At 42.8% G+C, this 25,529-nt stretch overlaps 1 protein-coding gene across 2 annotated transcripts in view; it reads right to left on the bottom strand.

The window, feature by feature from the left end:
- The window catches only part of ryr2a (ryanodine receptor 2a (cardiac)), a 325,067-nt gene that overhangs the window by 194,455 nt on the left and 105,083 nt on the right, over positions 1–25,529 (bottom strand). For both annotated transcript variants that reach the window (XM_061755631.1, XM_061755632.1), the window contains exons 36-42: positions 21,243–21,374; positions 21,051–21,145; positions 20,793–20,968; positions 9,873–10,519; positions 9,313–9,513; positions 6,934–7,039; positions 6,225–6,368 (exon numbers count right to left, since the gene is read on the bottom strand). In XM_061755631.1, the coding sequence (XP_061611615.1) occupies positions 6,225–6,368; positions 6,934–7,039; positions 9,313–9,513; positions 9,873–10,519; positions 20,793–20,968; positions 21,051–21,145; positions 21,243–21,374 (1,501 nt within the window). The remainder of the gene's footprint in view (positions 1–6,224; positions 6,369–6,933; positions 7,040–9,312; positions 9,514–9,872; positions 10,520–20,792; positions 20,969–21,050; positions 21,146–21,242; positions 21,375–25,529) is intronic.

The raw sequence follows: 25,529 nt of genomic DNA, 5'->3' as shown, positions 1-25,529 counted from the left end.
AAAGAAATTGTACCGGCATTACCAGATAACTAGTAACCCTTTATTGCTCAGTGACTGTGTTTCTTATGTCTTTATGTCTCAAAAGTATTCTCTGTCAATTGACTGTCTGTTGTCGTACTAGAGCGGCTCCAACGACCGGAGACAAATTCCTTGTGTTTCTGACATATTTGGCAAATAAAGACGATTCTGATTCTGTATTTGGCTAGCTAAGTAATAGTGTTTGAAATTGGGTGCGTGAAGTCCTCCTTCTGCTTTACCTTTCTGAAGGGTAGCTAGGCTGATTCTATTTTTCTTATTTTTAGAGTAAAATTTTAAAATGGCAGAGTCGAGCATTTGGAACCATTTTAATGTGGGTTTGAATGGGATCATTGAAAATAAATAGTTAATTTGTGGTAACGTTTTCATTTTTACTGTAGCTGTACGCCCTAAAAGTGAGATAGGTAGGCTGTTCTGTTTTAAATCAGTAGAGGTACGTGATTTAAATGATTTAACTCTGTAAGTTTTGCTGGGATATTATTGCTTAGATCAGGGGTGCCCAAACCTTTTTGCCACAAGATCTGCTTTTCAAGCAGCCAACCTCCCGCGATCTACCTTTTTTTGGGGGGGTGGGGGCCGCGACCATGTCTCCGGTTTGAGAGCGCAGAGCGCTACCAGTGAGCTAAAATTCTGGGCCGCCGAGACAGCTCAGCAACAATGTATGTTGATGTACCTTGCACAACACAACATAATTAACAATGTCATTTTTTTTGGCATAACCTGAGTTTACTCCGATGACTTGCACTGAAGTGAATCAGCCAGGGATGCGTAGTCAGTGTCGTATTTTCCATGCACAGTCCTAAAATGCCGCTCCACATTTTCGTTCTTTGGTAATACGATGGCAGACTGGCAGATGAGGCATACGAATTTCGAAAACGTCATCGTAAAAAAAATAATCCTCGTCCCATTCCGTATGAAAGTGGTAGGTTTTTGTCTTCTTACTTGGTCCAGCTCCCCCACTCATTTTTATACCCGTTCTTAAGTTTAAGAGAAAACACCGAGAGATAAAAATTGGAGGTAAATCACTGACTAGCTTGTTAGTTTTGACACACTTGGCGCCGTTGTTTGCGTATCTGCAGTTACCTTTTAGCAGCGTTGTTTGTGCATGTGTGTGACCTAAGTGTCAGAAAAATTCAGATATCATCGATTATTGTATATCAATCAAGCAACAGGATGGATGATAGGCTGATGTCCTTTTTTTTTTTTATGTCACGTGATGTCATGCGATCGACCAACACTACCTTCGCGGTCGACTGGTCGATCGCGATCACCGCATTGGGCACCCCTGGCCTAGATAGTTGATATTCCCAGTCAGAATAGGAAAGTTTGGATTTTGGTCTGAAGGATTCCATGAGTTAGTTGTTATAGGGACTATTATTGATTTGCTGCCTTGCTATCTCTTCTCCCTGTAGCCTCACTCTTTCCCCTCCACTACTCTTACTTCGACTAATCTGCATTCATCTCCTTTCCAGTGCATGCCCCCATCTTTGTCACTGTTCCTCCACCTGCTCCCTGATTTCTCTGCAGATCACAATGTCATCTGCAAACATCATGGTCCACGGGGATTTCAGTCTAACCTCATCTGTCAACCTATCCATCACCACTGCAAACAGGAAGGGGCTCAGGGCTGATCCCAGATGCAGTCCCACCCCCACCTTAAATTCCTCTGTCACACCTACAGCACACCTCGTCACTGTTCTGCTGCCCTCGTACATGTCCTGTATTATTCTAACATACTTCTCTGCCAGTCACTGATGGTGTAGTGGTGCAATCGCCTGACTTTGGTGCAGGCAGCGTGGGTTCAGTTCCCACTCAGTGACGTTGTGAATGTGAGTGCGAATGGTTGTCCGTGTCTATATGTGCCCTGCGACTGACTGGCGACCAGTTCAGGGTGTAGTCCGCCTTTCGCCCGAAGTCAGCTGGGATAGGCTCCAGCGTCCCGCGACCCTAACCAGGATAAGCGGTGTTGAAAATGGATGGATGGATGGACTTCTCTGCCATTCTAGACTTCCGCATGCAGTACCACAGTTCCTCTCTGGGTACTCTGTCATAGGCTTTCTCTAGATCTACAAAGACACAATGTAGCTCCTTCTGACCTTCTCTGTACTTTTCCATCAACATCCTCAAGGCAAATAATGCATCTGTGGTACTCTTTCTAGGCATGAAACCATACTGTTGCTCGCAAATACTCACTTCTGTCATGAGTCTAGCCTCCAATTCTCATTTCCATAACTTCATTGTGTGGGTCATCAACTTTATTCCTCTATAGTTCCCACAGCTCTGCACATCACGCTTGTTCTTAAAAATGGGCACCAGCACACTTTTCCTCCATTCCTCAGGCATCTTCTCACGCGCTAGAATTCTGTTGTTTAAAAACTCCACAGCCACCTCTCCTAAATGCTTCCATACCTCCAATGTCATCAGGACCAACTGCCTTTTCATCCTCTTTAGTGCCTTTCTAACTTCCCCCTTACTAATGATTACTACTTCCTGGGTCCACCACCACACTTGCCTCTCCACTTCTCTCTCATTTTCCTCATTCATCAACTCCTCAAAGTATTCTTTCTGTCATGAGCTGTGCCCTGCACTTCCGTTGTTAGAGCTCGGGTGGCGCTTTGCGTCCCTCTCATCATCTCTCCCTCCCTCTCTCTCTCTCTTCCCAGTAATCAGCACCACCTCGCCCGCGCACCTGTTGTCAAGCAGCCTTCATCATCGCCTGCAATTAAGCCTGGCAGACCCAGGATTCCACTGCCAGAGTATATATACTAGACTATATACAACCCCAATTCCAATGAAGTTGAGATGTTGTGTTAAACATAAATAAAAACAGAATACAATGATTTGCAAATTATGTTCAACCTATATTTAATTGAATACATTACTAATGTTCAAACTGAGAAACTTTTTTTGTTTTTAGCACATAATCATTAACTTAGAATTTTATGGCTGCAACACGTTCCAAAAGAGCTGGGACAGGTTGCAAAAAAGAGGAATGCTCATCAAACACCTGTTTGGAACATCCCACAGGTGAACTGGCTAATTGGGAATAAAAGGAGCTTCCCTGAATTGCTCAGTCATTCACAAGCAAAGATGGGGCGAGGTTCACCTCTTTGTGAACAAGTGCATGAGAAAATAGTCGAACAGTTTAAGGACAATGTTCCTCAATGTACAATTGCAAGGATTTTAGGGATTTCATCATCTACAGTTCATAATATCATCAAAAGGTTCAGAGAATCCGGAGATTCGAAGGCCGAAAACCAACATTGAATGTTCGTGACCTTCGATCCCTCAGGCGTCACTGCATCAAAAACTGAGATCAATGTGTAAAGGATATCACCACATGGGCTCAGAAACACTTCAGAAAACCAATGTCAGTAAATACAGTTCGGCGCTACATCCGTAAGTGTAACTTGAAACTCTACTATGCAAAGCAAAAGCCATTCATCAACAACACCCACAAACGCCGCCGGCTTCTCTGGGCCCGAGCTCATCTAAGATGGACTGATGCAAAGTGGAAAAGTGTTCTGTGGTCCGACGAGTCCACATTTCAAATTGTTTTTGGAAATTGTGGACGTCGTGTCTGACGAGTCCACATTTCAAATTGTTTTTGGAAATTGTGGACGTCGTGTCTGTTATGGACGCAAAGTTCAAAAGGCAGCATCTGTGATGGTATGGGGCTGTGTTATTGCCAATGGCATGGGTAACTTACACATCTGTGAAGGCACCATTAATGCTGAAAGGTACATACAGGTTTTGGAGAAGCATATGCTGCCATCCAAGCAACGTCTTTTTCATGGACGCCCCTGCTTATTTCAACAAGACAATGCCAAACCACATTCTGGACGTGTTACAACAGCGTGGCTTCGTAGTAAAAGAGTGCGGGTACTAGACTGGCCTGCCTGCAGTCCAGACCTGTCTCTCATTATGAAGCGTAAAATACGACAACGGAGACCCCGGACTGTTGAACAGCTGAAGCTGTACATCAAGCAAGAATGGGAAAGAATTCCACCTACAAAGCTTCAACAATTAGTGTCCTCAGTTCCCAAACATTTATTGAATGTTGTTAAAAGAAAAGATGATGTAACACAGTGGTAAACATGACCCTGTTCCCAGCTTTTTTGGAACGTGTTGCAGCCATAAAATTCTAAGTTAATGATTATTTGCTAAAAACAATCAAGTTTATCAGTATGAACATGAAATATCTTTGTAGTGTATTCAATTAAATATAGGTTGAAAATGATTTGCAAATCATTGTATTCTATTTTTATTTATGTTTAACACAACGTCCCAACTTCATTGGAATTGGGGTTGGATTTCAACATCGTTACTTGCCACCTCTGTGGATCGACATGGAATTTGGTGTGCATGTCCATCATTGACATGATGCACAAAAAAAGTCTCAAGGTCCCAAGCCCAAAATTGAACAGGAAGTGGGCCCATTTTGGTTTGAAGCAGCCATCTTGGAAACATTTCTGGGCTCCTACTGAAACAAACTTCTACTAGGGGACTCGCACAAATGATCTTCAAGAGGCGCTTTTCCACCAACCAGCCCAGGAACTTCAAGTTTCTGGTAGGACGAGTTCCTGGTAGCAAAAGGTTCCTGTGGCCCATGTGGTTTGTGTTTCCATCGCATTTATTTGTTCAGGGTAGCTTAACCAAATGAGGCTGATGTTGCTCATTACTGACACCTACTGGATCTAAAAAAATGCTGGTATTTCAAGCTTTCAATGTCTTATTTTATATCCCAATCTAAATTTCAAAGGCAATTACAACTGATTCTCATTTGCAATGACAACCTGGTTGCAGACGGTCTTTGAGGTAGAGAGTTTTATTATATACAGGTAAGTTTCAATAAATTAGAACACATTTATTCTATTTTATTGAGATGACATACTTAAATAGATTATGTAACAGAAGCTTGCAGATGAGTATAGATGAGATTTATCAGCTGGAAATTCCAATAGGGACATGAGCCTGAAGCCTTACACCGTTTTATTACAAATTTGACAACAATAAATCACAGCCATAGTGATCTGCAGGCTTCTACATCTATTTATTTATTTATTCCAAAAGTTTTTTCTAATGTTTTGGCATTCAGGTGAACAACAACGTTACATTTTTCTTCATGTTCATGCAAGTTCTCCAGCTTTAGAGAATATCCGCTCACATGCCTTTTAGGGACCTTTTATTCACCATGTACTATGATGTAATGTCATATTTAACTTTAACTAACATTTACTATATCACACTGTACAGTGTGTCTATGTATTTGCTTCTATTTTGCTTTGTTTTACTCTGCTCTCTGCAGCCGGGTTGGCATTGCAAATACCTTACCTGAATAAGGTTCAATAAATAAATAAATAATTCATGACTTCATGGACAGCTCTTAGTTTTTAAATACAGCAGTGTGAAGTATTTGGTATCTGTAAATGTGTTTGCATGAAAAAAACAAAAACAGACTGTACATTGCAAATATTTATATTTGTGAATAGAAGGTTTTTTTATTTTTTGTCCCCCCGCAACTGACTGGATTGAACCATCAGATCCTCGCCGCCGACCAGACTCACGGCGATGTTTGTCTCCCATGGCCCGACCAAGGAAGACGCACATGCCGGCTTGGGCTAGGACCTCCGCTCCTTAGCAGAACAGAGTCAGCCAGCGACGGACCTTGTTGCCGGAGCGGCGGCAGATCTTGCCACGAGCCTGTGGCGAGGTCCGCCGCTGAGGTTCTGCACCGCCACGCTCTATCGATGATTCGAAGTTTTGCTTTCCAATGTATTTTAATCCTCTTATTTCAAGCCTTGTGTAATGCCTCATAATGGCGGCTCTGTGAAGGAAAACGTAAACTCCTACAGAGGTCTGTCAACCAATCAATGTTCGTCAGTACAGCCCCCCCCAAAAAACTTCCTGGTAGCTCTAGGAGAATGAATGAAATGAAAGAATCCAGGGGGAACCTCCCGTTTCCTAGTATGTTTTTTTTTTTTTTTTTCGGTGGGGACACAGGGGGAACTCAACCTACCAGTTCGTACAAACGTTCCTGTGGTGGGAAAGCCCCTAAGCGTAACCATGCCATCTAATGTGAGCATAGAATGGTGAAAAGAGTTGATCATTTTGAGGGTTTGCCATTAAAAATGGGCTGGGAGCGCCTGTTCCTTGCCGGTGCAGAGTTTAGGCTAGATGGAACTTACTGGGTTTTCTATCGGTTTTTTCCTTTGGCAGGTTGACCATCTTGTTCTTCAGGTCAGTCACTTTTTCCACCAACGACATCAGTCGATCTCGAATGGTAAAATGACTGTCCCCATCTAAAGCACCATCTTCGGTTAACTCTATACCTGAGGGAACAGAAATATTTCAGTCAGTAAGTATAGAGGTTGTACAGACCAGTCCACTAGTCAATTAGCCTACAATGATGTTTAGAGCACTACATCGACTAGTCACTAATCATGTTTTTCCTTGAGCATCTGGCTGGAAATACCATCACATGACAGCAGGTGAGCCTTCATCCAACCCACGTCGATGCTCTTTTGTTCTAATGTGTATCTTCTGCGTTAATGAAGTCTATGAGCTGTCCATTGGCAGTGAATAGAAATGATTGCAAAGCATTCGCTCCTCGTGTTTTTTTAAACTACATTATTGAAAAAATATCAATGACATCACGAGTGACTAGTCGACATCGAAATGACTTTCATCACAGTGTCGACGTAGAAAAAAAAAATAATAATGCATATCATGTCAAAGTCATGCAACCCCCCCTAGTAACTACACACAGGCCATAAATAATCTGTGAATACAAATAAAATAATTGTTACTCCCCGCTCTTATTCTCTCTGGGATGATGATTAAAAAGCTTTTACGCAGCAACGTTTTGGAAGACTTTGTATTTTGACAGAATTTTACCACAGTGTTTCATGAGGTCCTCATGGAAGTCAAGCAGCTGCTCTCGGATATATTCGGGACAGGGGCACTCCTGCATCTCCTTCTTAAAGCTCAGCAGCATGTTGATCTGCAGGGAATACACTTCCCAGCTCAATCCATCTTTACTAGCATGTCCAAATGACACAGAAAATGTGAATGTTTCTTCACCAGGACAAAAATCGACTTTAACAATAAGACCGCAAAATCAAATATAAAAGGGGTCTCAACACTTTGTGAATGCACTGTTGTAAAAAGTCAAATAAGAACACAGACCACTGTTTTGTTCAGTAAGCTTTCTGTCATTTTCTTGTTTTACATCCATCCATTATTTTATACCTCTTATCCTCATTCGGGTCGCAGGTGAACTGCAGCCTATCCCAGTTTGGACAAGAAAATATACAACAAAAACACACCCGAGGCCACCCCCTGGCTCCGTCCCTGCTCACAGGGTGTAGCACGACAGCTCCTGTCCCAGATCGAACACAACTCCCATGAAACCTTGTTGTAGTCATATACTGTTTTACAATGTTAGTGTTCTGTCACTACTTGGTTGTTTTGCTCTCTGGTCTCTCAAACCTTGTTCTGTCTGACTGCATTTTCCCAAAAATATCCATCCCATAAATAAAAAATAAAAAAAGGGAAGGGAGAAACCATGTTATCTCTTAGTCGGGCCCCGCGGGTGCAGGCACTCACCATTGGGTTCTGAGCCACGCTTTGTCGGGTACCTCACCTAGCACACGTCTGCCATGGGTGACTCTACTCAGGGAATAAAGCCCCTTTCAACTTAGCTCCTACGATCATTGGGACACTCAAACCCCTCTTCCATGGAAAGGTAATGGTCAAGGAGGAGGGTTCTAGCTCACCCCTGATCCCAATGAGGATAAGCGGGATAGAAAATGGATGGAATAGGACACACCTGCGCAACAAAACAACTTGTCAGTCACATGTTCCAATACTATGGCACCTTGACTTACTGTATGAATTTCATTAATTCTGTGACCAAACTCATAACTCAATTAACCAGTATATCAAATACATTTTCTCCATTGAAATGAATCAAAATGCCATTAATCCATTCCAGTCCCCAAAACACCACCCTTTTCTTGTTAAACAGCGTAATTAAGCCAAAAGACTCACACACACACACGCATACACACATAAAACACACACACAGCAGCAGGACATTCGTGTGTTTATTTGTGCCTTTAGGGGCGTGGCCTGTGAGTAACACCAAGAGCCTGGGGTCATTCCCATTGGCTAGTTCCTACACAGTTCAGTGTTCGTGCCTCTTCCGTGCTCCTTGCAAGTGTTTTCATTTTGTAAATGAATGTTTGACTGTTTGTCCCGTTCAATAAAGAGCTGAAAGTGCATCGTGACTGTTGCTTTTTTTTTTTTTTTTTTTTTTTTTTCTTCACTTGACTTGGGTGGCAAATCTAAAAAAAACCCTTGAACAAGCGATGACTTTGGGCTATAGAGGATATAAAATGTCTACACACCTGTTTAAATGTTTTTTTTGTGGTATTCAAAACTTTATCTTTTGCCCTATAACCTGTACAACTCAATTGGTTAATAAAAAAATCATATCAAGAGGGGAAATATATATATAAACAATTGAGATAATGTGGTTGCACACCATTTATTTCAGATGTTCTCGTAGGATTTTACTGACTTTTTTTTTTTTTTTTTGCTTTCTGGTGGAGGCCTGAAAGGTTTTGTGCTAACACTCGTCGCTGTTTGAAATTGTTCATAATTCCTTCCACCTTGTCGAAGGCCCATGTTCCAGATAAGATCTATTAGTCAAGGAATGGCCATGGAGATTTAGATGGACACATGTCTACCCCCTCCGCTGCCATTGTCTCCAGATATGCGCTGATATCAGCTTATAGGGAAGATAGGTACGTGATATCAAACGGAAGAATATACATTTCATTTATAGAACTGCCTGGGGAAATGTAGCTTCTGTGGACGCTACCGTGTTATGTGATCACAAAAGTAGCTTCACTACTGAAAACTATTTGTTAAAAACAGCATCATTACAACCGCGCACCTCAAAAATGTAGTTAAACTAGTAACAATGCTACATGTAATGCCGCTAGTGCTCATAAGTCAAGGTACCAGTGTACTGTTACGGAAATAAAACATCCAAACGTTTAAGCAAAAGGTGTCATTTTCTCAATTGACCCAGATGGAAAAATCTGGAAATAAAAGCTGAAATGTTGAACTCTATTCCTGTGTTGTTGTTGTTGTTGTTGTTGTCAAACCGAAATGTTTCAGTCAACAGCAAAAATAAAGGAATTGCTTTCACCATTTTCATATTTTTGGAGAGTATCTTCAAGCCAAGTCTCTCTTGTAGTTGCTTACCTGTTCTTGAGGCGGAGATCGGAATTCTTTGGTCTTCTTGGCTGTGAGAGCAGCAGACATGTTCAGCGCGAGCATCACTTCATTGTAGCGAAAGCGCTGGTTTTCTTGGAGACAAGCTACGAAATCATCAGAGAAGGCTACTACTGCTTCAATCCGATGACGCACCTGGCAGTCACACAGGTACTGAAGAACATGGCACATCTATGGCACACAAAAAAAGTGCATGGCACACATTAGCATTTTATATGTGCAGCCGCTTCTCCCGACATTGCCCGCAGAACACTGTGCATGTCCATAGCATCAGGGAGGAGTAGCATTTAACCAATTTTTGGGATTTACCATCCGTCCTAATTCCCATATTGATAAATCATGGTTCACTTACTTTCTTTTGTGAATGTTTTTTTTTTTTTTTTTTTTTTTTAAATTGTTTGAATGGAGTTGAAAAGCTAAAATATGGAGGCTTGTCCCAAGCATGCACACAAATATACCTATGTAATATAAAAATATGCATCATTGTGATGGAGGGCAAATTCAATCAGTTGCAGTTGAATGGGTTTTACCTGAACTTTTACAGGCTCTGGTAATTTCATCTGCAATAACCCCTGCTTTGGTATGTTTCTTCCTTCATCCTCTCCTCCTTCCTCTGTCTCCATTTCCACATTCCTATGCATTTCCTCCTGCACTTCCCATCTTTCTGAGAACACAGATGGCTCAATCAGTCGAAGTATGTTCTTCAGATCTCCATTTTGGAAAACGCCCATGATGAGCATGGTGTAAAAGAGCTTTATGAGCGGCACAAAGAGAAGTTCGGTGCTGCCCCCAATGGGATCTCTTGCATGCATGTTGCCCTCACATACTGCCTCTGTCAGCATCTCGACTGTTTTTGTTTTTAGTATGTCCAAGGGGAATTCAGGGCTGTACTGGCAAGGATCCACTGATCGTGAGCCATTGTTGAAATCGGTACGTGATGATGACTCAGAACCGCAGACAAAACTTGGGGAGGAAAAGTGCATTCTTGGTCTCAGGGAAGTGCTGAGCCCAATGCCAGGCACACCGTGTTTTTTTTCCTCATTGGGAAACAGGGTTATACTCTTGGTTTCATCAGTCATAGGAACAATGTACTCATTGTTCATCATGAGACGAGCGGTTGCGTAGTTGCTCAGATGGATCTCAATCAAAAGGTCATAGTAGCCTGCACGTAGCAAACCTAGCAAAAGATAAGTCACACAGAAACATTAACTTCATAGACGTAGACAGCAATCTACACTAATACCAAATTCAAAATAAAAGCCCGTTCATACCTTAGCACCAAACTCTAGACATAGACCCTTCTAAATTGTCTAATGTAGTGCAGCCGTCCTTTCCAAATATTACGAAATTTGTCCACCTCCAGCCTAACAGATGCAGTCACTTTGTCCATATTCTATATATTTAGCATCACCTCCACCCATTCTTCCTCTTTGGGGATCCATTTCTCATCTCCTGGTGCTTGCCTTTTTGCTAGCCAAACGCATTATTCTCATCATTTGATAATCATCACTTTTTCTCAAATTTAATATTTCAATCTTTCCAAAATGATCAATAAGTTCTTTTTCATTTTAACTCCTTTATTTATGCCACGTTTTTATTTATTAAGGGGCAGTGCCAGAAGTAAGTATCTGTGAAATTCCTTGTTGTCCAAACCATAAACATACTCAATCTGCGGAAAGCTCATTATCTCATCTTTTTTTTAATTAACTGCAAATTCAATTCAATTTTGGACCATTTTCCCATGTTTTAAATGTACTATTAAGTTTATTTTCGTGCAAATCTGTAATGTTTTGTTAAATGATACTTTTTCATGATCTCAGACCAAACCGTCAAAGACCCCCTCAGCCAATGATTAATACTTTGTTTACAGTTCGTCCGTAAATTCGCATCACGCATCATTGCTTGTATCGGTGTTGCAATTTTTCTCTCAATGTCTTTCCATTTCGCATTGTATTCTGGATCCGCCAAACTCAACACGACCTTCAATTGTGAAGCTCGGTCGTATGTTTTTAGGCAAGGTAGAGCCAAGCCAATTGTAATGTTTTAAATTGTATTTCTTGCATGGCATGCATTTTTTATTTCTTTTGGCTATTTGGGTTGCGGAGTTTAAAAATAAAGAATGATGTAGTTTATGAAAAAAGGATGTCCATACATGAGGACATTTGTTTAATATTTCGATAGATTAAATAAAGTCACAGTTGAGTAATGATGTGCAAAACTCTTTATTTGGTGCCAGCATTCTTCTGAACATGTCATGAAACATAAAACATTGCATTTACACGCCTAAACTATCACTTCAAACTTCCCCGTTGAGACATCTTTACACCTTATGTGTGAAAGGCCGAGTTTTCCCTGAGCTGCCTTTTGCTCTGCAGCATGCAGCATTTTTCAAGTTTACCACCTTTAGAAGATGTGCTTTAGCCCTCCTGCGGACTGAGACATGGGGCACTGCTGTCACTTGACGCCTTTTCCCCTGGACAGAATCATCTGGGCCATCTTCCAGCTCTGAAAAGTCAGAGTTGTCATTGTCATTCTGACCAAAGAAGGTCATGCCCACTTCCACTCCAAATTCAAGGAACTGCATGACGTTCTTCTTTGAAGTGACAAATAAAGTGCCTTTATGGTACAGTAACCAGCTGTTAGCTAAAGCCAGATGGGTAAAGTACGTTATCATCCGCAGTGTCCATTTCTTTGTACGGCCATTCGTGCGACAGTGACTCATCGTTCTATCGACAAGGTCAACTCCACCCGTCTTGGCGTTGTATTCACGGATAATAATTAGTCGTGAGACGGTCCCATTGTTTCAGTTTCTTGTCCCATCGCTGGTAGGTGTCTTCTGGCTCTCTAGCATGAACAGCAGATTCAGATTCATACAGCTTTGTCATACCACTTCACCACGCAAATATTTCCATCCTCAGTGGTAACTTGTGCTGAGGTAGCTCTTCCGTCTGCTTTCATTTTTTTGTCAGTGGGTAGCTTCTGGACTGCTCCAGTGACCCGATTCTTCATAATTGCACCAGTTGTTTCTTCATCATGTGTTCCACACTTTGAATGGATGTGAAAAAACAATCACAATACACTTTTGTATTAGTTTGAAAACAGACGGGCTATCACAAAGCCTCCCAAACCCAGATTCCCTCAGCACAATACTATCTGCTGTTGCGCAAACAAAGTTTTTGATGCCAACTGGGTTCGGTTTCATTGGCAGATATTGTCGCCACGGACAAGCTCCTGTGAATGGAATCATCTGCTCATCAATGGAAACGCATTCTGGTCGAACCTGAGACTTGCAACCTTTCGGAATGTGGTTCAGAAAAGGCCTGACCTTCCAGAATTTACCACACTCTTTCAGATCTTCTGGAACATCATCATCAATGACCACTTTGAGTGATTTCCTCAGTCTGAAGAATCTGTCACGTGTGAACTTTTCAGTGATGGCAAGAATTCTCAAGGCTCTGGACCAGTACATCTTGACTGCAGGATACGGAACACAAGACATGAAAATAGAAGCACCAAAAAAAATATGCATTTCATCAGTGCATGTGTTGAGTAGGTCCCACTTTTTGGCCAGTTATTTAGCATTAGAGCAATCAGTGATCATTTTCATCATCAATATACTGTTCTCTGTAATTCAGTGGTGTCCACCCCTCCCGAGAGCAATGCCTGGGCGTGCGTGATCTGTCATTGTCGCGATCCAAACCATATGCTTCATATGGAGACATTTATGTCCTCTGATAGGATGAGAGGGCTGTGGAGGTCCTCACACCCACTACGGTCCTCCTCACTTCTGTTTGGCTCCTGTTGTGGGGGCTGATAATCAGCATCCCCCGTGAGATCATCAATGTCTGAGAAATTTTCCACCTCTGACTTGTCTCCACCACTTAACCTCAGCAACTCCTGCACTTGTGACAAAGAGTAACGCTCTGGGAAAAAAAAAACATCATGAGAAAAATCTAATAAAAATCGATGTAGATGTATTTATAAAACATGCCGCATCTGCTTGTACTCTCGTGAACTATTTTTTACATCAAAATCAGCCCAAAATACAATTTCAAAACTAACTCCCTTTGTCCACATTTGTGGACAATGATCAACAAAACTATCAAAACAAAGTCCTTCTGTCCACATACAGCGGCTGAAGTAAGTATTTAACACGTGACCATATTTTCTCACTAAATATATTTCCAAAGGTGCTATTGACATGAAGATTTCACCAGATGTTGGAACAACCCAAGTAATCCACATATACAAAGAAAGTAGAACAAATCAGAATCAGAATTATCTTTATTTTGCCAAGTATGTCCAAAAAACACAAAAGGAATTTGTCTCCGGTAGTTGGAGCCGCTCTAGTACGACAACAGACAGTCAATTAACAGAGAACACTTTTGAGACATAAAGACATTTACAAAAACAGTCACTGAGCAATAAAGGGTTGCTAGTTATCTGGTAATGCCGGTACAATTTTTTTTTTTTGGGACAATTGTGCAAAAAAAGTCATCTAGCACTTAGAGCAGTTTGAATGACTAACATAGCAATAGTCCGGTGCAATGACCATTGTGCAAAGGGCGCCGAGACTTCAAGGAGTGTATGCAGTTTAAAGTGACTAGTAGCGCGATAATCTGGGACAATGTTGATTGTGCAAATGTTGCAGATACTCCTCAGTCAGTGTGCAAGTGGTGCAGAAGCTACTCTGGCATGAGTGGCCAGTATTGGTCAACAACAGTTATGCAAATAGTGCAGCATGGCGAGACTAGTACAGTGAGTGCACGAGTCACGTATAATTGGCTCCACAGAAATGTGACAACAAACTCAAGACAAAGGGAAATTGGCAGCATGTTGCAATGGAATTGTAGGTTAGCTGTTTAAGAAGTCGATGGCAAGAGGGAAGAAGCTGTTGGAATGACTGCTAGTTTTAATTTGCATTGATCGGTAGCGCCTACCTGAGGTTAAGGAGCTGGAAGAGCTGGTGACCAGGATGTCGAGAGTCCGAGAGGATTTTGCACGCGCTTGTCTTAGTTCTGGCAGCGTGCAAGTCCTCAAGGGTGGGTAGGGGGTATCGACAATCTTTTCAGCAGTTTTGAATCACACAGGGAAAAAGTATTGAACACAGCAACTGGTATTTATTTAATACTTTGTACAAAAGCCTTTGTTTGCAAAGACAGGTTCGCCTCCTGTATGGAAAACCTAGTTGCATGCATTGCTCTAGTGTGATTTTGGCCCATTGCTCCAGTTCAAATCTTGAAGGTTCCGTGGGTTTCTTTTATGGACCTGGAGTTTCAGTTCTTTCCATAGATTTTTGATTGGATTCCAGTCAGGTGATTGGCTGGGCCATTCTAGCAGCTTTATTTTTTTTCTTTGAAACCAATTGAGAGTTTCCTTGGCAGTATGTTTTGGATCATTATCCTGATGAAATGTCCATCCTCGTTTCATTTTCATCATCCTCATAAATGGCAGCAGATATTTGTCAAAAATGTCTCGGTAGATTTGCCCATTCATCCTTCTTCAATAATGTGAAGTTTACCAGTACCATTTGCTGAAACCCAGCCCCACACCATCATGTTCCCATCTCCGAACTTCACTGTTGGTATGGTGTTTTTAGGGTGATGTGCAGCGCCATTTCTCCTCCAAACGTGGTGTGCAGAATGGTATCCAAAGAGTTAAATTTTGCTCTCATCCGACCAGACTATATTCTCCCAGTATTTTACTGGCTTGTCCAAATGTTGTTTCAGAAAACTTTAAACGAGCTTTGACATCTTTTTTTTTCAGCAATGGGGTCTTGCGTGGTGAGCGTGCATAGAGGCCATGGTGGCAGAGTACATTACTCACTGTTTTCCTTTATAACAACGGTACCTGCCAATTCCAGGTCTTTTTCAAGCGCTCCACAGGTGGTCCTTGGCTCTTGGACAACTCTTCTGATTATTCGTTGCGCTCCTCTGTCAGAAATCCTGCGAGGAGCACCTGATCGAGACACATTTGTGGTGGTATGACTGGCTTTCCACTTACGTATTATGGCCCCTACGGTGCTCACTGGAACATTCAGAAGCTTCGATAGGCTCCTGTAACCAATGCCATGTTATGTTTTACAACAATTACTTTGCGATGGTTTTGAGATATCTCTTTGTGCTTACCCATCATGAGATGTGTCTTGACTCACACCTTGGCAATGAGACCTGCTTGTAGCCCATCATTTAGGACTGAACTCGCTGATATTCATTTGCACTGACAAGGAGCTATATTGCTGTTTGATTATTGATAGATTTTAGGTGTTGTCTTGGCTTTCTATGCCTTTTTGCACCTCCATTTCTTCATGTGTTCAAGACTTTTTTTCCTGTGTCATTTCACATTGTTACACACAATTTAATTTCTGATCTTATCGGTTCCACTTTCTTTGTATTTAGGGATTACTTGGGTTGTTCCCAACACCTGGTGAAACGTTCATGTCAATAGCACCTTGGGAAATATATTTAATGAGAAAACAGGTGACATGTTAAACACTTATTTCAGCCGCATGCACATGTACATCATGTATAACGGCATGGTAAATCGGCATGGTTACGTTTGTAAAATTTGACTGAAATAACGAACATTGAACACTTACATACATATCTGAACAAGAATGAGCCATGAAATTATATGAAATTTTTTACCTGGTCGACATTTGGATCGGGAGTGACCGCCTGAACTTCTAGGTGTGCTGTCAGCCATCTTGAATCTAACCTGTAATGTGTTATAACCTTCTTCCAATACTAAGTAGCAGTATAATGTCCTCTTATTTGGACACCAGGCCCTCATAGAGCAAAATGTAGTACTGTGGTCTAGACCAGTGTTCCCCAACCTTTTTTGCACTGCGGACCGGTTTAGAGTAGGCATATTTTCTCACGGACCGGCTGTCACACAAACACACACACACAAACACACACACACACAGCAAGAATAAATGAGCACAACCGTATTAAAAATGAATGTTTACTACAACTCACCATAACGCAAAATCAGTGTGAGCCTTGGGCTAGTTCCTTATGTCCAGTTTGCTCTGTAATTTGGTCTTCGTAACTGTCACAGCAGAAAACCCGCTTCACAACGATAGGATGTTGGAAATGGGAGCAGGATATTCAGTGGATCTCTTTTTATTTCAAAAAACTCCCAACGGCTTATCTTTTAGTCCAGGGTGCTTGGTCTCCACGTGTCGTTGGCTAGCGTGTCGCCACATTCAATATTATGCAGAGCGGACTCGGTGTGTGAGAGTTACTTGTTGAGATAAACCCGTAGTTTAAGTAGGACTCCATATTTTCTATTAAAAGAAGCTTTTTTCTTCTTGGAGGTCGTACGGCCTTATTTTTAGTAATGTATCACATATCACCGACAAGTGCAGTCTAGTGTTGTTTCGTTCAAAAGAACAAATCTTTTCAGTGAACAGTTTATGAAATGATTGGTTCTTTGAGCTTGGCCCCCGTTAGCGAGTCGGCTGGGAGCGGAAACGGAACTGCTGCAGCGTTCCGTGCAGTCTTGACTTGTTAATTGAGACGCACAGCTGTTGCGGTGGAGAAGATCCGGTCAATTTAAAAAAATTAAATACATTAGACACGTGAAACGCAATACAACGGAAATGATATAAACTGGTCATTCTTTTCCTGTGGCCCGGGAACAAATGCCGGTACCGGTACCGATCCGCGGACCAGGGGTTGGGGACCACTGGTCAAGACAACTGAAAATGTAAAGTCCAGATATGTGGAGTTCACATGGGAAAAATTGATGTCTAAATATATACTGTATGGCAGGGCATAAGGCCCCGTGTTAAGATCTAGTCTTTTACCTCAACTGAAAGATTTTGAATAATGTAGATCAACCGAGGCAAAACATTCATCTTAATAACCTCCACTCTAGTTGCCAGACTTAGGTAAGGTATTAAATTCCATTAGATAAGTCCGTTTTCCCCGGGTTGAATCCCCGGCCCCGCCTGTGTGGAGTTTGCATGTTCTCCCCGTGCCTGCGTGGGTTTTCTCCGGGCACTCCGGTTTCCTCCCACATCCCAAAAACATGCATGAATTGGAGACTCTAAATTGCCCGTAGGTGTGAATGTGAGTGCGAATGGTTGTTTGTTTGTATGTGCCCTGCAATTGGCATACATTCCAAATTTTGTTAGAGATGACATTAGAATAGGTAATGATGAGTTTGGGCCCTCCAGATAGATCAAGATATCGTCTGCAAACAAAGATCTTTTCTGTTCCGCTCCTGACACATTTATACCTTTAATATTACTGCACTGTTTTATCCACTGACTCAACAGCTCCTCGAAGTTTTCAAATAATAAAGGGCTAACGGAGCAACAACATTTTTTGAATTTCATTACCTCAGACAAACTACCGTGGACCTTGATTCTCCCGATAGGATCAGTATACAAAGCCCAAACAGTCTAAATATACCTTTCATGGAAATGAAACCTCTTCATTACTTTAAAAAAAATTCACACCTAACGGAATCAAATGCTTTTCCTGAATCCATTCCCACTATTGCAGCCTTTAATTTATTTCCACAGATATCATGTGTTTCTCTACGTTTTCTAACTCCACTTTGATCTAAACTGAAACATTTTGGGTAGAATATTGTCCATTCTCTGAGCTCAAATTTCTATAAAAAGTCTGTAATCTACATTGTGTCATGAGTTGCCCAGCAGTTCTACTGTTGGAGCCTGGGTGGCGCTTTGCGCCCTCTCGCTCTCTCTCTCTCCCCTCCCCTCTCTCATTCCAGCACCTTCCTCGGCCGCGCACCTGTTCCCACCTGTTCAGCCCTTGTTCCCACCTGCATTTAAGCCTGCCTGATCCCGGAAATCCTTGCCAGAGTATTGCAGTTTCTCCAGCGGTACAACGGCTGACCAGTCTCCACGTAAGCTACACAATTCCTCATCTCCTTTCTGACCTCCGTGTCACTCTTTGTCTTCAGTGTTCCCTCCATGTTCTTCGCCAAGTGAATTCCTACCGGTTGGTTTCACCTTTTCCCTCCTTCACTATTACAGAGATTATTGCTTCTCTCCAAGAATCCGGAACTTTCCCTCTTTTTAAAATCCAATTAAAAGCAGTGGGAGTAATGTTTTTCTATAGATTTTATACCATTCAGATATATAACCATCCACACCAGGTGCCTCGTGTACAAAAGGTGCATACGCACAAAAACTTTCTTTTTCACGGCAAAGGTCAGATGTATCAAGAGTGAAATGACCGTGGAAATGTGCGGTGCCTCACGCCAACTGCATGGCTGGTGTACGCACGTTTCTGCAGCTTTGGTCCTTTGGCAACACTTAGAGGTGATGCTGGGAAACTGTTATCATAAATCTGCACATCAGAGACACATGAACAATTAATGCCCGGCAACATTTGATTTCAACAATGTAATTGAGGCAAGGACTCAGAATTAATTTCAACCAAAACATTCAAAAACCCACACATTAAGGACTTCCACACGAGGTCCTCGAGTTGACCGTTTTAGAGCCAACACGAAGCTCTAACGGATAACCCCTAGTCCCGACTGGTAGGGGGACCCCGTGGCCACATTTGAGCCCTATTAATTTCATTTTTTTTTTTTTTTTACTAAACTAACTAACTTGTAGTCTTAACCTGCCACCTTAATGTTCAGAAGACTCAGGACCTGATAGAGCCTTCACTAGTCCTCCACATTTCTTCTGAAGTTCTGTAGCTTCTCCTTGTATCCCAACGCGCACACCTTGGCCGGTCTGTCTGTCCCCTGAACAGAGAGCCACATCCGATGCTGTATCTTCTCCATCCGTTGTCTGCAGGCTCGACCACACGCTCGATGGGTCCTCTCAACAAAAGTCAGGGGTAGCTCCAGCTTCTCTCGGAGTAGGGACACCACAAAAGTGGCAACAGGCACCGTGCTGTCTTCCACCCCCTCTTTAACCATAAAGACGTACAGTACATTGTCCCATCTTGCTTGTCCTTCTTGATCTGTCAGCCGTTCCTCCAGCCTTTTCTGCAGCTTAGTTATCTCACAATAATGCACTGAACACGCCCCACTGCTCCCACAATACGTCTTTCTGCACCCTTCAGGGTTTCGCGTTTTCCGTGCGGAACTCCCTTATCTCCTGCAGAACCGTCTCCGACTTGTGATATTTCAGGGCACTCTGGTGTGAGATCCATAGCCTCCACCTCAAGTGTAGGACCTGTTAGCTTCAATGCTAGCTTAACCTGTTCCTCATCTTCGCGTTAAAACCAGCAGTGCAAGTTGACTTCCTCTTGTCATCATTAAGCCTCCAATTATTCTCTAGAAATCTTCATTTTGTAACTCGTCTTGTCGTAAGGGGCACTTTGTGAACTTATTGTCGGTATGGTATGTTTTATGCTGCCGCGATGGTCAGGCTCCGACCGGAAGACCAGTTAGGATTGTTTTTATCCCATCCATCCATTATCAAAACCGCTTATCCTGGTTAGAGTCGCGGGGCACTGGAGCCTATCCCAGCTGACTTCAGGTGAAAGGCGGACTACTCCCTGAACTGGTCCCCAGTCAGTCACAGGGCACATATACTGTTGACACGGACAACCATTCGCACTCACAATCACACCGTCACTGAGTGGGAACTGAACCCACGCTGCCCGCACCAAAGTAAGGCGAGTGTACCACTACACCATCAGTGACTTTTGTTTTTATACATTTATTTTAAAAAAACGTTTGATAAAAACATAAAAACTTAGAAGTAGTTAAAAACAAGATAGATCTCACCTCTGAGCTCTGTTGGGAGCTGCCATATTTACAATGTGCGTAAACAATGGTGTCACTCCCCTTTTACGTCGCGACGCAGCATGCGCAGACAGAGCGCTTCCCGACTCTATTACGAATGCTTAAATGATGGATTTTTTTTTAATGACCAAGCTTTGGTGAATGCACCTGTTTGAAACTTGCAGGGTTCGGTACCTCCAACAAGCTGAGGAACCACTTGTGTAGCTCATGAATCACCTGTGCCACTTTGACTAGAAATAGGAGACCAAAACCAAAAAACAAAACGAAAAAAATCTAATGCTAATCATGCTACTTGCAGATGCGCATACTCCTGAGCTGGACCAGAGAGGCTGTTGAGCATCTCATTGCCTTTACCAGAGAAAAGTGCTTCCTCAGAGACACATAGAGACAGTTTTGTTTTGTATTTTTGTATGTATTTTTGTATGTTTTGTAGTCGTTAGGGGTTAAACTGGAGCGGTAGTAAATTGTTCGGCATAATTCTGAATGGCTCACTTACAGACACATTTTTGGAAATAGAATGACAGATAAAAGTATTTACTTGGTTGTGTAATTTCACATTTGATGGGTAGGCAAGCACTTCAGGAGACACAACTTGTATGCAATCTTAAAATGTACATTTGCCATACAAGGTCCTCGTTAAAGCAAATACTAAAGGAGTGAATGAAGCTCTAATTAATCGGCTTGATTTATATGAGACTCACCTGGCATATATTTATTCTCTATAGCATGCAGAAGCTGTGCCTCATCCACGTGGGAGCAAAGGGCGTGAGCCACCCGGTTGTTTCCAAGAGCACAGATTGCAGAATACAATCTGAGGGTATGGTAGTGAAACTTTAATAAGTCTCTCCTCTCAGATAGCTCCAGGACATCCAATGACCTGAGGGACACACAAAGACTGAATGAGAAATGAAAGACCAGGGGACTGGTATCAAAGTGCATGTGAGGCATGTGTATTCCACCTGTTCTCTTCGGGTATGTGCAGAGACAAAAACTGCAATGGTTCATTACAATGAACCAGCCAGCCATGTCGGTCATTGACTCGTGATACTGAAACCTGTGGAGAGAACTGTTAGTATGCACATGCATACACACACACACACACACACACACAGCGCATTCCACATAGTTTAAACAGTACCAAGAACCATTACCTTGGGATAGTGATTGGGAACACGACTCCATACTACAGGAGTGAGAAACTGGACATGCAGCCGGGGAGGACATTGTGGGACTGAATTCTTCCTCTCACTCATAAATAAACCAGCTGACAGAGGCATCACATTCTAACAGGGAACAAAAGTATTATGTAAATACCATGTGCCACAACATTTCAGGTTTGAGCAGAGTGGCTTTATCTTCCAATGAATTCAACATATTTGCTAGCCTAAACATGCCGACAAATTCATTTATCCTGGTGAAAATGTACGGTATTCATTTTAAGGGGTCACCAACACAAACCCCCAAAACTGACTCATTAGCGGCCCCGGGCACCATTTTCACAGATTGATAGGAAATTGGATGGGCATGTCTATCACAGGAAGAACAGTGGGCATTGGTTAGCACATCTGCCTCACAGTTCAGAGGTTCTGGGTTTGAATCTTGGCTCCGGCCTTCCTCTCGAGAGTTTGCATGTTTTTGTGGTGTTTGTATGGGTTTTCCCCGGGTATTCTCGCTTCCTCTCACATGCATGTCAAATAAGTTTAAGACGAAATGTTCCATAGTTGTGAATCATAGCATGAATTGTTTGCTTATATGAGCGGTCTAGGGTGTACACCACCTCTTGCCCAAAATTAGCTGGGAAAGGCTCCATTTCCAAATTGTTGTAATGTATGTTTTAATGAGGAAAAAATAGCACTTCACAATATTGTACTTTAAAAAAAACATACAGTAATGACATAATCAAGTAGAATGACGAAGAAACTGTTTTTGTCAGCATGCACCAATTGAATGTTTCTCCTTCCGGTGTCCCCACCTTGGCCACATGGGGGCATTTTAACACCCAGGAGAGGATACACCTCTGAGGGTGCTCAGGAGGAACTAGTGATGGGCACGGCAGTTCTTTTGAGTGTACTGAATCATTAGAATCTGTTCTTTAAAAAGGTTGGTTCAAAAGATTTGTTCACCGAATCGTTCAGTTCTTTTTCACAAAATCATTCAAGTGCTTCCTCATTAAGTTAATGATCCACCCCTGAGGTTCAAGTTCACTCAACACGTTCACCGAAGGACTATGCGATGTTGTTGTCACATATTGTAAACAAGGCGGGGAGATAAAAAAAACAAACAACATAAAAAAAACTAAACAACCCTAAATTATCCCCTCTCTCTCTCTCTCAGCAAGCTCTTGAACACCCGGCTTCGGTTGTGACTCGTGAACATGCGTGCAGCGAGCTCAGCGACTGAACATTCTTCCGCGTCCCCTTATGTCCCGCTAGGCTCTCGCCGACCGGCGTGACTTTTCTGCATTCCACCGTGGTGGACAGCATCGCTGATACCCGCCCCCGCCACCCTGGCTTCCTGCTCACTCACCTTACTGTTATTGTCATCTGATTAGTGTAAAGCATCTTTGAATTTCTTGAGAAGCGCTTTATAAGTTTAATGCACTATTATTAATCTTTTTCTTTTCCTTTCGGCTTGTCCCGTTAGGGGTCGCCACAGCGCGTCATCCTTTTCCATGGAAGCCTATCTCCTGCATCCTCCTCTCGAACACCAACTGCCCTCATGTCTTCCCTCACGACATCCATCAACTTTCTCTTTGGTCTTCCTCTAGCTCTCTTGCCTGGCAGCTCCATCCTCATCATCCTTCTACCAATATACTCACTATTTCTCTTCTGGACGTGTCCAAACCATCTCTAACTTTATGTCTCCGAAACATCGAACCTTGGCCGTCCCTCTGATGAGCTCATTTCTAATTTTATCCAACCTGGTCATTCCGAGAGCGAACCTCAATATCTTCATTTCCGCCACCTCCAGCTCTGCTTCCTGTTGTCTCTTCAGTGCCACCGTCTCTAATCCGTACATCATGGCTGGCCTCACCACTGTTTTATAAACTTTGCCCTTCATCCTAGCAGAGACTCTTCTGTCACATAACACACCTGACACCTTCCTCCACCCGTTCCAACCTGCTTGGACCCGTTTCTTCAATTCCTGACCACACTCACCATTGCTCTGGACGGTTGACCCCAAGTATTTAAAGTCCTCCACTTTTGCTATCTCTTCTCCCTGAAGACTCACGCTTCCCCCACCACCCCTCTCATTCATGCACATATATTCTGTCTGACTTCGGCTAATCGTCATTCCTCTGCTTTCCAGTGCCTCCATCTTTCTAACTGTTCCTCCACCTGCTCCCTGCTTTCACTGCAGATCACAATGTCATCTGCAAACATCATGGTCCGCGGGGATTCCAGTCTAACCTCATCTGTCAGCCTATCCATCACCACTGCAAAAAGGAAGGGGCTCAGGGCTGATCCCTGATCCTGATGCAGTCCCACCTCCACCTTAAATTCGTCTGTCACACCGACAGCACACCTCACCGCTGTTCTGCTGCCCTCGTACATGTCCTGTATTATTCTAACATACTTCTCTGCCACGCCAGACTTCCACATGCAGTACCACAGTTCCTCTCTGGGTACTCTGTCATAGGCTTTCTCTAGATCTACAAAGACACAATGTAGCTCCTTCTGACCTTCTCTGTACTTTTCCATCAACATCTTCAAGGCAAATAATGCATCTGTGGTACTCTTTGTAGGCATGAAACCATACTGTTGCTCACAAATACTCACTTCTGTCCTGAGTCTAGCCTCCACTACTCTTTCCCATAACTTCATTGTGTGGCTCATCAACTTTATTCCTCTATAGTTCCCACAGCTTTGCACATCACCTTTGTTCTTAATAATGGGCACCAGTACACTTTTCCTCCATTCTTCAGGCATCTTCTCACGCGCTAGAATTCTATTGAACAAGCTGGTCAAAAACTCCACAGCCACCTCTCCTAGAAGCTTCCATACCTCCACAGGAATGTCATCAGGACCAACTGCCTTTCCATTTTTCATTCTCTTTAATGCCTTTCTAACTTCCCCCTTACTAATCATTGCCACTTCCTGGTCCACCACACTTGCCTCTTCTACTCTCCCTTCGCTCTCATTTTCCTCATTCATCAACTCCTCGAAGTATTCTTTCCATCTAGCTAGCACACTGGTGGCACCAGTCAACATATTTCCATCTCCATCCTTAATCACCCTAACCTGCTGCACATCCTTCGCATCTCTATCCCTCTGTCTGGCCAGCCTGTATAGATCCTTTTCTCCTTCTTTAGTGTCCAACCTGCTATACATGTCATCATATGCCTCTTGTTTGGCCTTTGCCACCTCTACCTTTGCCCTGTGTCGCATCTAAATGCATTCCTTTCGCCTCTCATCGGTGCTCTCAGTGTCCCACCTCTTCTTAGCAAACCTTTTTCCTTGTATGATTTCCTGTACTGTGTGGTTCCACCACCAAGTCTCCTTCTCTCCTTTCCTTCCAGAAGATACACCAAGTACTCTCCTGCCTGCCTCTCAGATCACCTTGGCTGCAGTGGTCCAGTCTTCTGGAAGCTCCTGTCTCACCTCTTCCCGAAAAGCTGCACAACACTCGTCCTGTCTTCTTCTCGTCCTTTCTCAGCTTCCACCACATGGTTCTCTTCTCTGCCTTTGTCTTCCTAATCTTCCTCCCCACCACCAGAGTCATCTTACACACCACCATCCTATGCTGTCTAGCCACACTCTCCCCTACCACTACCTTACAGTTGGTAACCTCCTTCAGATTACATCATCTGCACAAGATGTAATCCACCTGCGTGCTTCTACCTCCGCTCTGTCATACCATACTTACCCATCACTTCTTCATCACCCCTATTACCTTCACCAACATGTCCATTACAATCTGCACCAATTACGACTCTCTCTCTCTGTCTGGGATAATCAGAACTACTTCGACTAGCTCCTTCCAGAATTTCTCTTTTCACATCCCACCTGTGGGGCATAGCCACTAATCACATTACACACAACACCCTCAATTTCAAGTTTCAGCCTCATCACTCGATCTGATACTCTTTTCACCTCCAAGACATTCTTAGCCAACTCCTCTTTTAAAATAACCCCGACTCCATTTCTCTTCCCATCTACACCATGGTAAAATAATTTAAACCCTGCACCTAAACTTCTAGCCTTACTGCCTTTCCACCTGGTCTCCTGGACACACAATATATCAACCTTTCTTCTAATCATCATGTCAACCAACTCCTGAGATTTTCCTGTCATAGTCCCAACATTCAAATTGCCCACATTCAGTTATAGGCTCTGTGCTTTCCTCTTCTCTTTCTGCCGAAGAACCCTCTTTCCACCTCTTCTTCTTCTTTGACTTCGACCCACAGTAGCTGAATTTCCAACGGCGCCCTGCAGGTT

The sequence above is a fragment of the Phyllopteryx taeniolatus genome, chromosome 19 (genome assembly GCF_024500385.1).
Source record: "Phyllopteryx taeniolatus isolate TA_2022b chromosome 19, UOR_Ptae_1.2, whole genome shotgun sequence".
NCBI classification, from domain to species: domain Eukaryota; kingdom Metazoa; phylum Chordata; class Actinopteri; order Syngnathiformes; family Syngnathidae; genus Phyllopteryx; species Phyllopteryx taeniolatus.
This window is presented reverse-complemented; position numbering and strand designations above follow the sequence as displayed.